The sequence below is a fragment of the Bison bison genome, unplaced genomic scaffold, assembly GCF_000754665.1.
Source record: "Bison bison bison isolate TAMUID 2011002044 unplaced genomic scaffold, Bison_UMD1.0 scf7180017864203, whole genome shotgun sequence".
Taxonomy (NCBI): Eukaryota; Metazoa; Chordata; class Mammalia; order Artiodactyla; family Bovidae; genus Bison; species Bison bison.
The window spans coordinates 6,912,541-6,912,932 of NW_011494775.1; the positions used below are offsets into that span (position 1 = coordinate 6,912,541).

The 392-nt window shown below is 66.3% G+C and overlaps 1 protein-coding gene across 1 annotated transcript in view; it reads right to left on the minus strand.

The window, feature by feature from the left end:
* Positions 1–392, minus strand: part of ABCA7 (ATP-binding cassette, sub-family A (ABC1), member 7) — an 18,959-nt gene that overhangs the window by 11,897 nt on the left and 6,670 nt on the right. The window contains exon 16 of the mRNA XM_010844643.1: positions 106–314. Within this exon, the coding sequence (XP_010842945.1) occupies positions 106–314 (209 nt within the window). The remainder of the gene's footprint in view (positions 1–105; positions 315–392) is intronic.

The window sequence follows — 392 nt, forward strand, 5'->3', positions numbered from 1 at the left end:
GTGCGCAGGTGCCAGGAAGACCCACCCTTTCATCTGTATTCCAGGCCCCCTCAGCCCCACCCCGTCCGCGCCCGCCCTCAGCCCAGTCTCCCCTGCGTCTCCTACGGCCCACCTGGGCACACCGCCTCCAGGTACCAAGTGGCAAGGCCATAGAGAGCAGCATCGAGCAACAGAAGGCCAGAGACCTGGGCCAAGCTGAAGACATCTGCTGTAGGCCCGGTGCCCAAGTTGTGCCACTGCGCGCCCTCGCCCTGCTCCTCCAGCAGCGCCAGGCTCTCGCAGCCAAAACCGAAGGCCACGGGCGACAGAAGGCTCTATGGGTGGGGGCGGGTAGCGGCGGGGAGGTAGGTCAGGAAACAAGGGGAGCTAAGGGGGAAGCAACCCTGCACCCC